Raw genomic sequence first — 13,859 nt, forward strand, 5'->3', positions numbered from 1 at the left:
ACAAACGGAAATCATAAGATTCATAACAAATGTGCTTGGATAAAAATTTCAAATACTTGTATTATAAATTATATATCGAATTATATTTTTAACATACTAAAAAAATTTTTGTTAATAGTTATAAACATTTGAAGAGATTTTTTAATATGTTAAATCCGTATTTATGATACACTAAAAAAATTTAAAATATTATAATACAACTAATTGAATGCTTGAAAAACAATTTCGTCACTTACTATAAAACTTGGTCAATCGGGCTAGGTTCTAGCCCAATGAAAAAAAAATTCCGGAGCGTGTGGGGGTGAGGAGTTGACACGTGTGGGGAAATCGTCCTCGTTAGGGACTCCGTTTAGGCGTTGTCGTTAAGTCCGTTTGTTGTGTTGGGGGATTAGGAAAAATAAAGAATAAGGGTGGGTTGATTGTGGATTTAAATCAATAAGTTAAGGGTTTATAAGTTGATTAATGGTGCAATTAGCATCATCTTTGGATTCTCGGGACGATGTTTAGGGGGAGGGTTTGTCTTTGTGTGGATTGTTAACTTTATGTTGAGAGAGAGAGAGAGAGAGAGAGACAGGAGAGAGAGATTTGAATATTGTTTGTATGGTTGTATGCAAACATCTAGACCATTCAAAATTCTCAAATTTTTGGAACTTTAGATGGCGGCTTTGCAAGCTGTACAACCTTGGACGCTTAGTTGGACTTCATCGTTTTCTTTCTTTTCTGATCTTGTTTTTTTTTCTGAACAAACAATATTATTTAAACTAAAAATGTGAGAGAGTGAGATAAACTTCACAATGAGCTAATAATAATGTGGTTTAAATTTACATTTGACGACAATCGAACATAAGACGTCTTACTTACATATGAAAAGAAATATCACACGTGTGTGATATATGCTGTTAAAATATAGCGACCAAAAATAAAGCATTCTAGAGAATTTAGCGTGTAAATCGGAATCACTTAAACGTATTGTACACTGTGAATTGATGTAAAATAAATTGATTCATCATTTTCAATATAAAAGACTTAGCTCCCTTTGATTCATCATTTTCAATATAAAAGACTTAGCTCCCTATCAGACAAGATTGTCTGCCCTCACACTTTCGTTGTCCTCCTGTGCCCTCATGTTTTATGTGGTCACGGTTAAACCACATCAACATTTTATATTATTTTTTTATAGAGATAATAAGACAAAAATAAATAGTAATATAAAATGTTAATGTGGCTTAACTGTGACCACATAAACAAAAAAACAGGGAAGGGCACCGTAGGAGGGCAGACAATCCTTGTCCCTCCCTATCTCCCTATTGCCTACCAAAATCATTAAAGATTCTGTGGGAGGGTGTACATAAGTTAGAAGGGCAAGTCTTCAAAGTCCGAACACTTAGTGTTTCTGGTTTATATCCACTTAGATTGACAAATAAGCAAAAATAATATTTTATCAATTCAATCATGATTAATCATTTCACATACTACTAAGTAGATCGGGTTATTGAAAAAACATTTCGAATTTACAAAACTCGAACGTCAAAATGAGCAAACTGAGCAAGTGGCCATCAAAAAGAATAAACTGAGTGTTGAACGATAGGGGCGGTTGGCTCTTCAACTGGTAAAGAAGGATTCTCAATTTCCGGTGGTCAAGTGGCGGAGTGCCAAGGCCGCGGTGACATGGAGCAGCGCAGACTTGAGCAGGCAGGGAACCGGAATTGCTCGTCAATGGAAGTCTGTTTGACATATGTTTTATATTTAGAAGGGTTCTGCTTGGGAATTTGGAGATTAGAATTGTGCTTTGCGAATTTGAATGCATCTAACGCATAGATACAGAGGATATTCACTAAGGCTTCTATTGAGAATTGTAAAGTTTCGTTAGATGGGAAGTGATTTCCTCACACACAACTTTCTTCCACTGAACCCCTCCAGTTTTTTCAGCCTTCGAATTGGATGAATCAACAAAGAAACAAAGCAAATCGAGGGTTACAGAAACTGGAGGGTGCATGAGAAAACTAGTGAAAACGAGACTTCTCCTGGAGTTCAAAACCAACTTGCATAATTTTCGACATCAAAATGAAAGCGAGACTTCTCCTCTCGGAGTTTTGATTTTCAGAAACCCGTTCTATGAAACGAGCATCCACACGAGGCAGCTCCACCTCAAGAGACTTAAGGCAAAGATGAAATGGATTAAACCTCACATTACAAGATTAGGCCTACGAGCAAATACTGTACTTGCACACACATGAAAAATCGAAAATCGTCTACGAAAGAGTTGGCATGGAAATGTTTGCAAATTACAACAAAAAATTCACACCACCAAATCAATCCATACAATGCTACATTGGTTTAGCATCGAATCATTTCATGATAAACACAAAACAAGCAGAACCACATGATTATAAGTTACAACCGAAAACAGACATCAACTTCATTCACGTCTGTATTTTGACACCAAAATCATTCGATCACCAGCCACCAGTCGATGACTCAACTCAACACATCATGCTGAGATGATAAACAATGTCTAATCAATAAAGTCCGAAGTTTGAGGTCCTATCTAACTTGTACCCTAATTTTACCACAAGCACAAACATAAAACTCAAGACACCCATCAGCGAAGATTTTATTAACCAACAATGATATTGACAAACAACAAACATCAGTTAAGATTTTATCAACTGACAATGACATTGACAAACAAGAAGCCACAACATACAATTCAATCACATAAACCCGAAACAACATGGTTCGAAGGCCAAAAGCAGAACATCGGTGCAAAACAAAATTTCACAAGTAGGCAATCGACAGAGCACATCTAGCAGCTCAAAATAACCTAAAACTTAAGTCCAATCACTATGAATCCCGAAATAAAATTGACAAAGCAATTGCAAGAAATAAACATTTCAATCAACACAGAAGAGCAATGCTGGTCTAAAATCGCAGAAAAACGTAGCTTAACAAGGAATGCCACCAAATTAAATATCCCAATAACAGCAAAATTTAATTGTTTAGCTAAACGTTAATCCATAAATCCATGAAAAGGTCACATCCATTTAATTCCAAAAATTAAAACTTTTAACTTGAAAAAAAAAACACAGTAGGCAAATCAGACCCCATTTCCGATACGGCGCTGTTGAATCTCCCTTCTCAGAACCTGAGCTTGGTGAAGAACCACCTGTTTTTCCCGGTCTTGAACCGCTCCTCGAACCGCTTCTTCACCTCCTTCAATGCAGTGACCTTCTTGTCCTTGGTCTGCAAAGACTCGACGTTGACGACGTCCTTGAGATCCACATCCAGCGTGTACCGGGTGGGCATCAGGTGCTGATAGTTCACGAGCTTGACGAAGGCCTTCACTCTGGATTTCTTGGCCGTCTTCTTGGCGGAGTCCTTGCGGATGACCTTGCTGGGGTACTTCTTGATCCCCGCAACCAAACAGTGGCCGTAGGGACGATCGCGGGTGCCCTCGTCGAAGGCGCGCACGATGACGGCCTTACGCCCGGCGTAGCGGCCCTGGAGGTTGATCACCGCCTTGTTTGGCTTCAGAAACTTCACCATTGTTTCTCTCTGCTCTCTCTCTCTCTCTGATGCTCGGTTTCGGCAAGGAGTGGTGAGGAAAAACCCTAACAGATCTAATTTATAGTAATGACGGCTCAGTGAAACCCTAGGTTTTTGTAGGTCTGGGCTGAACTATTGAGATTTTTCATTGGGCTTGGCATGGGCCGAGTTACTATTAATCGCATTATTGTGCTAAATCCCAACATCCAAAAAATGTTATCGAGCTTAATCGGGTAACCCAACATCCAAAAAATTAAAAACAGGTAGAGATATAACTTAGAGTTGGTTTTTATCAACCCCTTTAGAATCCATTTTATCATATTTGGAGATTGAATGAAAATTCTAACCATAAGGCACTCCTTTCTTTCAAGAGGATTCATAGCATGTCTAGCTCTGGTAAGCTTCTTCGTCTTGCATCGAATTAAACCACATGCTCCACAGCTTTGTGCCAGCCCCGAGGAGCTTTGCATCAAGAACCTGGAATCAACCTCAACCTCGAGGAGCTCTGCACCAACATCTCTCTGCGACACGTTGATCGTGCAGGAGGTTGATGGCCCGGCTGACATCAGATGGCCCGGCATGTGGGTCTGTCGATTTTAGGCTGGTCTCTTGCTTGGCTTGGGCTGGATGCCAGTTAAAATATTGGGCTGGAGTGGATAGCCTGGGTACCGGGCTGGTTTTTTGGCTGGGTGCTGGCCTATCAGTTCCCCGGTGGAACTGCTCTAACAAATCCAAGTATTTAGAGTTACGAAGGTGTGGCCCAAGCACATATTGTGTTTTCGGGCTTGTTCTTTTTGGCAGCTATATGCATTGGGTGTATCTAGAAATATTTATTGATGAACATACAGCAAAACTGTTTTTTGATTTTCGGAATTCATTTATTTCTATTAGGGGTGGCTTTCTTTGGTGATGCATTTCATGTAAGAGGATTGTATGGTCCTAGAATACGGGTGCCTGATTTTTATGGACTAACTGGAAGGGTACAATACGTAAATCTAGTGTGGGGTGTGGAGGGTTTCGATCTTTTTGTTCCCAGAGGAGTAGCCTCTCATCATATTGCAGCCAGCAAGGACCTTGGGCATATTGGAAGATCTATACCATCTTACTAAACGTCTACCTCAAAGTCTATACAAAGGATTACGTATGGAAAAATATTGAAATTGTCCCTTCCCATTTGTGTTACCACATATACAAACGATAAGCATGGATTAGTCGCTTCAGTGGGATCTTTTACTTTAGTTAGAGGAGAAATTACCAAACGAAGCATTCCCTCACGCTTGGCGCCAATGAGTTTCCTATTTGATTTTAGAAAAAAAAGTAGACTATGCCTTCACGCTATATGATATATAAATATTAAGAATAATAGCATGGCACTTCGATTTTGATATGAGAATTTTTTTTCAACTCTTAAATCATGTATCAAAAGAGTAGTATGAGATAAAAGTTATTTCTAATTGTATCCGATCTATTGAGAGGCCTATTTCTGCGTCATGAACTTATTTGTTTTCACGCCAATAGGCTCTTAATCTTAACAAGATTTTATCTTCTTACCGGATTTAATATTTTTTTCATTAATTTATTAATATAAAAAAATAATTCATGATCATCCGGTTAAGATCAATCTAAACCTATATGTATATGATTCAATATACCAACTATTAAGCAACTTATTAGAAACACAAGGCAACCAATCAGAATGTCAGGAAATCCCCCGCTTTTGAGCGATGTCCTCAATGCCAAGGAACATGTAATAGGGTGTATTATTAGTGAGGCATTTAGATTGACATTTGTGTGTTTTAGACCTTTGATCAAACTAGCTCCTTAAAATGGGGCACCATTTAGATTATCATAAGCCCTTTTTTTATAAAATTACGTTAGGCGCCACTGCATTTAAATAAATGGACCACAATTCTTGAAAAACAGTGATCGGTATTTCTATATTTCTGGAAATTAACTGTTTAAGTCATCGATATTTTTGAACGTCATGTTTGCTTTTGTACATACATGTTAATAGTTGTCACATATTGTTCATGCAATTTTCTCTCTTTTTTTTTTCAATTTTATTCTCACATCCTACCATATAAATCAATGTACAAATGTCAACAAAATTATGAAAATGTACCCAGAGTACCTATAAAACAAATGTACGCAATTTATTTGTAATACCTTACGTAGTTTTAGATGTATGATTTGGTTATTCATTTTTGTATGATTATGTGGAACTTGTTGGAAAACAAATAAGATGGTGGGTAATTTCATCTTTTGTGGGACCTTCGAGTTCAAGACACTTGGTGATAAATATTTTATTTTATTTAAATAATATTTATCTTAATGAACGCATGATCGAAAACGGATGTGAATTCGGAGTTAGAACGAGTAAGTTACAAATTTTTAAAGTTAGAAGGCAAAATGGTAATTTTGGGAGGGAGTATTCTAGAAGCCAAAGGCTTCTCCCATTTTACTTTCCCAACATGCTGATGCAGCAGAGACCCACCCACGTGGGTCTTCACCCTTCCCACCTGGTCATGTATATATAATTATTTGTTGTATAGACACAATTATATATATAATTATTTTATAAATTTTCTGATGGGTTTTTGTGTACTGTGGGACCCATTCACGTGGGTCTTCACCCTTCCCCGTGCTTCTATTCATCTCTACACGCCATCACTCTTCCGTCTCCCTCCTTCACGCAATCCTCTCTCTTTACTCCTTCACATTTTTCTCTGTCATCTCCCTTACCATCTCTGCGCTCATTGCATAGAAAATCGCAGCATCCATCTCCATCTAACTAGCCACTTCGGTGAACCTTGCCACCACCCAAACACTACACTGCCACCTTCGCTCTCTCACAATCTTTCTGTCTCTCCCTCTTGGTTTCTTCCTTGACACAGAGAAGCACATAAGCAATGACGGCGACGGAACTGGCGATCTCCAGTGAGGCAACCATAAGCGTCACCTTCCTCTCCTCATTGCAGACTCCCCATTACCTTTTGCTTTCTGGAAATCGAAACCGACGGGACGAAATGACAAGCTCCGTCGCTGCTTGACTCCCCGACGAGATTTTCTGTTAAATCCAGTATGAGTGAGTCTCGAAAACACCTTAGTTAGGTTCTTTAAGTTGTCTAGAGACGTTTTGCACTACATGCCTGATTTAGTGAAGTTTGGATGCAGTTTCAACTCAGGGGACAAATTCCCTAGATTTCCAGCTAGGGCTATGATTTTTAGGTTGATTTTAAGATATCACCGGCCACCCAATAGCCCTGAAGAAGGTAAAATTCGAAAACTTACCTTTGTAGCTTTGCTTTAGCTTTTGAATTGTTGAAAATGGTTGTGATTTGGACCAAAACAAACTCTGAAACCTTTGGCGTGGCTGCAGGTCACACTGTCGCTGCGTGTGGCACTGTTGTGGATGGCACGTGGAGCACAGGCGCCTCCACCGGAAGGATGATTGCCTGAAAGGATGAGTATACGTTTTCAAGGATGATTATACGTTTTCAAATGTTTGTTTCAGATTGTAGGGTATTTCAAATATGTAATTTTTATTTTTATTTTATATTTAATTGATAGGGCATAATTACAAAAATTGTGCTAACGTAAATCTGAAATGGCATCTGACACAGGTGTTAGAACAGGGCACAATATAAACCTTATTTGTGCTCAACTTTTTGAGCACACATGGGCGTATTGTGCCCTCTAATCAAAGATGACGCCTGTAGAGGACACATATACAAATATAGTTGCTGCATTGTTGCTATTGGTCTATGGGCACAATTGTTGGTGCTTTTTGGCCTCAAGGGGCACTGATAATTTATTGTGCGCAGTGGCCATTTTTGTTGTAGTGCACGCTTCTTTCAAATTGTTTCTTATTATTAAGAAAAGGTAATGGAGATAAAACATGAGCTTGTATAATCTTTGTTGTTTTAATGTCAGTCTATTCACCCATCTAGATAATATTTTTCCTTGTTCACTAATAAACCGACTAAATAAACTCATGTTTCTATAATTAATTTGATCTCCCGATTGGATCAGAGGCGAACCCCTACAAAAAGGACAATTGAGAATAACAATTAAGAAAAATTCACTTGGATTTATCCATGGTTTGTTTATTCTTTATATTGAGAATAACAATCCTATTTCTTAATTCTACATCATCTTTGATCCAATCAGTAGGATTTGGTTTGTTTATATTTAAATAATTTTTTATAAATTATATATACATTGTTATATATACTATGTAATTTTTTTTATCTTTTTTGGAAGACTGACACAAGAGCGATTCGTTCAATCTATTTTTTTATCTACTTGAATCAAGGAAGAAGAAAGGACAAAAAGAATATATGCATGTAACTCGAAATTAGATTCTAAAAGAAATATTTTGTTGCAATCAATATAGTAATAAAAGAGCATGTCAAATTTTAATCGAGACTAGTATGTGTAGTTATTAATGTTCTAAAAATCACTAGACGTGGACAGGCGGCAAGGAGGGACTTGTAGGTCAATACACTTGATTAAACCATAATTAATCATGGGCAAGACTATTAATTGAAGATTAAGAAATTAATACACAATAGTGGGCACATGGATAACAACACACATAAATAGATGTAATTCAAAATTTCAACCGAGTTGGAAGAAGAAGTACCAATTAGTCAGGATAATGAGAAATTCTTTATTATGTGTTATCTAGGCCACCCGATAGTACTACACTACTATTTAATTAGCATGAATTCGGTGTTTGGTGTTGTACGTGTTAAATAAGAATCAGATAAATTAATATGGGTCCATTTATTTTATACAGTTCACACCCGCTAACTTAAAGTTATAGACCCCTAAATCTATGTATAATTAGTTGTGTCGCTAACAAAAACATGCTCGCTCTCAATCCCTCTCTCGTGAATCCTCTTCTAACTGCTTGCGTTTGCCATTGTCTATCTCAAGATTTCCTCCTCTCTCTCCCTCTTCTTCTCCATCTCTCTCTCCCTCTCCCTCCCTCTTCCTCTTGATTCCTTACTTGTACAAGTCACCCTATTCGAATCTCTCCCTCTCCCTTCCTCTCTGCTTGCGTTTGCCAACTCACCCTATCCCAAATCTCTTCCAAAAAGTTTTGTTTTTGTTTTTTTATTTTTATTTAAAAAAACACATTTGTGATTTTTTTATGAACTATCGTTCCAAAATATCATAACAAGTAATTAAAAATTAAAAAAATATCCAACCTCTTAATCCGACACCACCAAAATTTTGATAACTTAGCCAGTAGACCAACAATTCTCTACTATCCGATGTACAGCTAGTTTGTCCGACTAAATAATCAGTGTCGTCTGATGTACGAGACCTAAACTGTTCTCGATGAAAACATTATCTGAGCTACTGGGTCATTGTTAGAAGTGCCCAACCCTAATCCCAATATCGATATCATTGTATTATAAAAAGATAAAATTAAACCGTGGTTATCGTTGTTCAGAGTAAGTGTGCCTAACTTTCAAGTCTCTATATATTGACGAGGACTGGATGCGATTTTTCTTGAAAGAAAGTTGGCAACGGGACCATCCCTCCCTCCTATTGCTTTGTTCTTATCTTCATCGAATTCAATTCAATAACGTTTAAAATCAGTCATCAACCCTCACCTAACGTTTGAAAATTGAGAAAAAAAAGTAGAAACAATATAAACAAATAAATAAAAATGGTAGCCAGATAGCTAAAATCAACAACAAATTATTATACAATGATGAGTAACTGGACAATCAGATACCATCCAATCTTCATAAACAATATCACACACTGTAGTACCGTAAAAACTGGAAAATAATAATAAAAACAAATGATCAAACATATTGATCAATATTTATCTGGGGTGAAGAATGAATCGCTGGATCTTTATATCTTAAAAGCATGCATCCAGCATACAACAGCAACAGACGGCAGCGCAGCAGCCCTTCCAGAAGCCATCACCCTTTGACTTGGTTTCTACAGAAACGGCGTTTTGGGGTTCATCTCTTGTTGGGTAGCCGGCAGGTGGCGGAGCTTGCACATGATACGGTCCCTGTGCGGCGGAGGAAGCTAGTGCGGGGTATGCTGCTGCACATCAATTAATTAAGATAATTAACAATCAATTTTACATAGAATTCAGCAAAGAACTAATTAACAGAAAAAAGAAAGAAAGTGATCAGCTAGTTTTCATGGAATCACGCTTCCAAGTTCATATATTTTGACCTAACAACTGGCGTTCATGAGATTTTAATCTTCAGACTGATCTTTAAAGGAAAATAGAGACTTCGTGTCACTAAACTAATTTGATCATCGGATTGGAATACAAAATCATCCAAGAACAGTAGTACTAGGACTTAATTATTTATAATCATATATACAATTTAGAGAGTTTTCGATTCTTTGGATTAATATTCCCAACCACAAAGAAACTCAAATTCAGAATATATTCCTATAAAACTTAATCAAACTAAGAACCAGATTCAAAGACTTTTATTTGTTACAAAAATTCATCATCTTCACTTACAGGATTCTTTGTATATTTATAAATCTAGACTTAGCGTAGATAAAAAGTTAATGAAATTAAACATATATATAGACAACTTTAAAAAAAAAATTTGAGGAATCAAGAAGCTGAAATCTCTGCTGTAACTAAATATTCTCAGCAATATATTGAATAAAGTTAGGGCCATATATATGCATGGAGATGTATAAATTCAAGGGAAGAAATTAAGATAATACGAGTGAGGGTGGATCTGACTAAGTACCTGCTGTCTTAGTAGAACTCATCTTGGATCAAATGAAGGCGAAGATCTTGAGAAGAATATGTATCGGGGTTTAGAACTTTAGACAATGAAAATACTTGGAAAGTTTGCAGTTGTTGGTTTAGAAGATGATAGATGATGAATATTTATACATATAGACAAAGGGCAGATGGAGCAAGGAAATGGATGGAGTGGTTGCTTCTCAGAAGGCAGTCGAGCGCGGGCGGCTAAGCTGACACCGCGTGAGGAAGAATATCAAGCCGATTAATACAAGGCAAACCCATCGATAATCTTATAAAAATACCCCAATTATATATCACCCATGATCCAAATGGCAGGCCATGCTTATTAAATTAAGGAACCGGATTCTCTCCGGATCCTTTAATTGAGCCCACTAATTAATGAATTCGGACCTTTAAAATTTAATCCAACGGTTACAAACAGATGATCCTCTTAAAAGTTATAATAATTGTAATCGTTGGATCTTAACGGTCTAAATTCATTGATTAGTGAGTTCAATTTTGATGGATCTGGTTCCTTAAATTAAATTGAAAATTAATTTGTCATCACGCGGCTAAGTTTACAAGACCGCCCTATTCTAAAAATCTTTATTAATCACGCAACACTTCGAATGTCACGATTATGAGATACGCTAAGATCAACACGGACGTTATGATGTAGATGTCAAGTCGTTTTATAAAGTTGAATGAAACTCATAGTCTTTCAGCAAATCATGATCAACAACCACTAATTCACAAGCTAACTAAGTCTTACAATAATTAATTAAAAGCGAAGAATTACACAATTCTACTTATTTGAAGATTTTTGCAACCAGAGAAAGTTAAGGAGACTCTCTTCAAAATGAGATTGGACTCTCTAGCACTTTATAATTTAACGTCAATTTACATCCAACGTTATAAAATATTGTGCTAAAATATGAAGCGACTAAGAGTTCAGTCTCCTTAACATTTTTCTCCTTGGAATTGGATCACTCTGGACCTTAGCGTCTGGAGCCAAGAGATTAAAAAAATCTAGACCACACAAATTAAATCTGATGGTTCTCATTAACTCATTTCGCTAATCCACTTCACACAAACTTTAATTTCTTTTCCACACAAATTAAAAATTCATATTTTTGTCCCTATGTTTGTTGTGGATTCAATTCCTCTCTCCTTAAGAATTGGATCCTCTCCTGAGTTTAGAATAAGGATTCTCATGAGCAGCCCATCCGGGTCATTCAAACTTGATCCAACGATTGCAATTATTATAATTTTTAGAAGAACCCCTTATTTGAACCCTTTTGATCAAATTTTAACAATTCAGATGAGCTGTTCAGGAGGATCTCCATCTTGAATTCAGAAAAGTACTCAGTTTCCTCTCCTTAACCAACAAAAGCTGATAAAACTGCAAAAGTAAACTCCTAGAAATTGACACGTGGCCCCTACTTACGTAATTTCAGCCATGTGAGTCATTGAGAAAGGCCTTTATTTGGGGAAGGCTGTATTGGAACATTAGCAAATATCGACAGGATCTCTGGCGCCTTCAACGTTAAGAAATTATTAAAATATGTTTCTTACCCAGTTTTGCGTGATTTTTAAGGTAGTGGTAAAAATGTGTTAAATTTTTTGCATAATAATGTGAATTTGAACCTTATCAATAACTAATCTAATATTTAATCTAATTAAAATCTATCGTTTGATAAAAAAGAATTCCACGTGTCTCTTGAAATGTTTGCTTATTGACCAAAAAAGGAAACGTTTGCTTATCTTTAGGTCTCATGGATAATTACACATAATAGATGGGCCTATGATGGAAATATCTAAAAACTGGGCCGTACTTGCAAAATACCAATTGTGGGTTTTTCAAATCTTTCATGCCTTTAGACTGCCTAGTGCATGCTTTGGACTTCCATTAGTCCATGGAATTTTTTCTAGGTCAGGGATATGCATAGGAGATCTTGGTTTTCAACAAGATTAATTTATAAGGAAAACTAATGAAAATAACTTGAAAACTTTGAGTTTTAATGATAAAGACAAACTAAAGGGTAAAGTGAATAGTACCATGATTGACTTTTTAGTGTAAAAATATGGTTTTTCGTTAAAGTGAACAGTACCGGGAGCTTTTCGTTAAAGTTCCCTAATTTATATTACTTAGTACTAGTACTGCCATTCAATAATATTTGTAGGCATGAATATGAAACGAATTAAATAAGATTAATTAATGTTACTTAGCACATGTAAGTAAGAGATTTTAGATTCAAATTTCGTGAATGAAGAGTTCAATACCAATTTATTTCTTTCATCCCTCTTAGTGTAAATATATCATCGTATATAAAAATTAATACCAAGTCTCCCACAATACCTATTTGCCAATGTTCTAAAAAACGGCCTAGACGGCGCTTAGGCGCTGGGCGGTGGTGAGCCGAGACGTTTTCTTACAAATCGGTGGGAAAAATCGGATGGGCTATTCCACCCCATTGTGCCTTTATTTATAGTAGTAGGGATGTGGCATAGAGAGAGAAGAGAGAGATGTGTAATTGTGGATGTGTTATATTCCACCTCATTGTGTCTTTATTTATAGTAGTAGGGAAGGTTAATTCCTTACCCTTTTAGAATTACAACTATAATAGGATATTAATTACTAAAGGGAATATAAAAGATATTCCAAGATATACTAGGATTTACACAATTACATTCTTAATCTAATAGGACTACAACACGACCGAGTATTTATGATTTGTTTTTTTGTCAAAGATCATTTTCTTTCCTTTTGTATTAATTTAAATATAAGTAATGGACTAAAGGATTTAACTGTATTTTTTTTCTTTCCATAATCTAATTAAAATAAAAATAAACATACAAATGAGGAGGACATAATGCCAAACCTCATTAATGGAAATAACATATCAAGTAACATGGTAGGGAAACCCCACTTACAAAGAAAACATATGACAAAAATCATTTGAAATGATAGTTGTTAGATGCAGAAAGATCATGAATATAAGCAGACGCTACACATGAAGGAACATTGGATCACCAAAATCTTATTTAATTGTATTAAAAATGATAATAACTTGTTAATAGTAAAATGATAAGGTGTACAAAGTTAAGAGACTTTGATGAAAAACTGAAAATCAATAAGGTTTCAGTTTACAAACATAAATGATTAGGGACGTGATCCTAATTATTCCTAAGCAGTTACCTAAAAACATCATGAAAAGGTATTATGCTCATTATAAGGCAAAATATATGCGAGTTTTTCACTCATCGATGAGGATAGAGGTTCTACCTATAAGGCAAAGCCGATAAACTGGCACTTTTGCAAGTGGGAACAACAAAAGATACACTTTTCCCTTTTCCTATTGCTTTGGTGGCCACAAATTAAATTTTGTTAGCAATTTTGACCTGAACTATGTCTGAGTCATAGCTTTACAAGTCATCTCCCAACATTTATACAAAAAGAATGGCCTTCTAGTCTTCCTGGTGGGTGGGTGTTTTATTTGAGGTTCGGCCAACTTCCAGCTGCAATTTTATATGCCAAAATTACGTACAGACGTGCTTT

At 36.2% G+C, this 13,859-nt stretch overlaps 2 protein-coding genes across 3 annotated transcripts; both read right to left on the reverse strand.

Moving 5' to 3' along the window:
* Positions 1 to 2,956: 2,956 nt before the first annotated feature.
* LOC137749527 (large ribosomal subunit protein eL27) lies at positions 2,957 to 3,610 on the reverse strand. The gene has a single exon (XM_068489638.1). It carries the CDS (start codon positions 3,544 to 3,546, stop codon positions 3,139 to 3,141), a length of 408 nt encoding a protein of 135 aa, XP_068345739.1. The 5' UTR covers positions 3,547 to 3,610; the 3' UTR covers positions 2,957 to 3,138.
* Positions 3,611 to 9,245: 5,635 nt separating this feature from the next.
* LOC137708526 (protein CYSTEINE-RICH TRANSMEMBRANE MODULE 9-like) lies at positions 9,246 to 10,595 on the reverse strand. 2 transcript variants are annotated; one of them, XM_068447622.1, is made up of 2 exons: positions 10,302 to 10,595; positions 9,246 to 9,621 (listed from the first exon to the last, which is right to left on the reverse strand). In XM_068447622.1, the coding sequence occupies exons 1-2, from the start codon at positions 10,321 to 10,323 to the stop codon at positions 9,431 to 9,433; spliced, it is 213 nt and encodes a 70-aa protein (XP_068303723.1). In that variant the 5' UTR covers positions 10,324 to 10,595; the 3' UTR covers positions 9,246 to 9,430. The 2 variants fall into 2 exon arrangements, with proteins under 2 accessions (XP_068303723.1, XP_068303722.1); XM_068447621.1 differs by having other exon boundaries at positions 9,246 to 9,624; positions 10,302 to 10,587.
* Positions 10,596 to 13,859: the final 3,264 nt, after the last annotated feature.

Source organism: Pyrus communis, chromosome 11 (assembly GCF_963583255.1).
Source record: "Pyrus communis chromosome 11, drPyrComm1.1, whole genome shotgun sequence".
Lineage (NCBI taxonomy): Eukaryota > Viridiplantae > Streptophyta > Magnoliopsida > Rosales > Rosaceae > Pyrus > Pyrus communis.

Bases quoted from the DNA above. Each gene is read 5' to 3' on its own strand.
- LOC137708526 (XM_068447621.1), bottom strand. From the start codon at position 10,323: ATGAGTTCTACTAAGACAGCAG. The intron at 9,625-10,301 runs GTACTTAGTCAG...ATTGATGTGCAG, and splicing joins GAGTTCTACTAAGACAGCAG to CAGCATACCCCGCACTAGCT.
- LOC137749527 (XM_068489638.1), bottom strand. From the start codon at position 3,546: ATGGTGAAGTTTCTGAAGCCAAACAAGGCGGTGATCAACCTCCAGGGC.